Source organism: Verticillium alfalfae, genomic scaffold (genome assembly GCF_000150825.1).
Source record: "Verticillium alfalfae VaMs.102 supercont1.3 genomic scaffold, whole genome shotgun sequence".
Taxonomy (NCBI): domain Eukaryota; kingdom Fungi; phylum Ascomycota; class Sordariomycetes; order Glomerellales; family Plectosphaerellaceae; genus Verticillium; species Verticillium alfalfae.
Genome location: NW_003315036.1, coordinates 1,637,938 through 1,638,560, shown reverse-complemented (window position 1 = coordinate 1,638,560; position 623 = coordinate 1,637,938). Strand labels below are relative to the sequence as shown.

Genomic DNA, 623 nt, shown 5'->3' with positions numbered 1-623 from the left:
ACCCAGGTTCTGTGCATGGACGGTCTCATTGACGCCGCCCTCGAGGCTCGTGTCTCCAACACCAAGCCCAAGGACTTTGACGAGTGGATCGTTCGCAACATTGGAGAGGGTATTGCCAACATCTTCATGCGTCCTTACAACTACAAGGTGTGGGCTGTTCCCACCACCAAGGTATGACCCAACCACAGCTCTTCTAGGCTCTATCGGTGTATCTGACAAAACCCAAGATGCAATGCGCCTGGCTCGGCGAGCGTGTCGCTGCGCCCAACCTGAAGCTTGTGACCAAGAACGTTGTCCTGAACAAGATTGCTGGCAACTGGGGTCCCAACGCGACCTTCCGCTTCCCCGCCCGCGACGGCACTGGTGGCATCTGGATTGCCGTTTCCCGACACCCTCCCAGAGGACAAGAAGCGCTACGGCAAGAAGGGTGAGGTCGAGAAGGTCGACGCCGAGAGCAAAGGTCCGCAATCTGAGTGAGGGTCCAGCCTCAAGTACAAATAAGTTCATTTCTACATTGTTTGTTGTCTCTTTTGTTGTGAAAAAGGGTAACCAGGAGCTCATTTGCTTTTCCAAGGGCTTCTGCTACTCTACCAAGTAGTTTATTGGATTCTTTCTGTTTGTTC

At 53.1% G+C, this 623-nt stretch overlaps 1 protein-coding gene across 1 annotated transcript in view; it reads left to right on the top strand.

Moving 5' to 3' along the window:
* Positions 1 to 15: 15 nt before the first annotated feature.
* VDBG_03003 (autoinducer 2 sensor kinase/phosphatase luxQ) overlaps positions 16 to 623 on the top strand; it is a gene marked incomplete at both ends in the record, with an annotated part of 5,952 nt that continues 5,344 nt past the window's right edge. Inside the window, 2 exons of the mRNA XM_003006818.1 lie at positions 16 to 171; positions 228 to 427. Of these exons, the coding sequence (XP_003006864.1) occupies positions 16 to 171; positions 228 to 427 (356 nt within the window). The remainder of the gene's footprint in view (positions 172 to 227; positions 428 to 623) is intronic.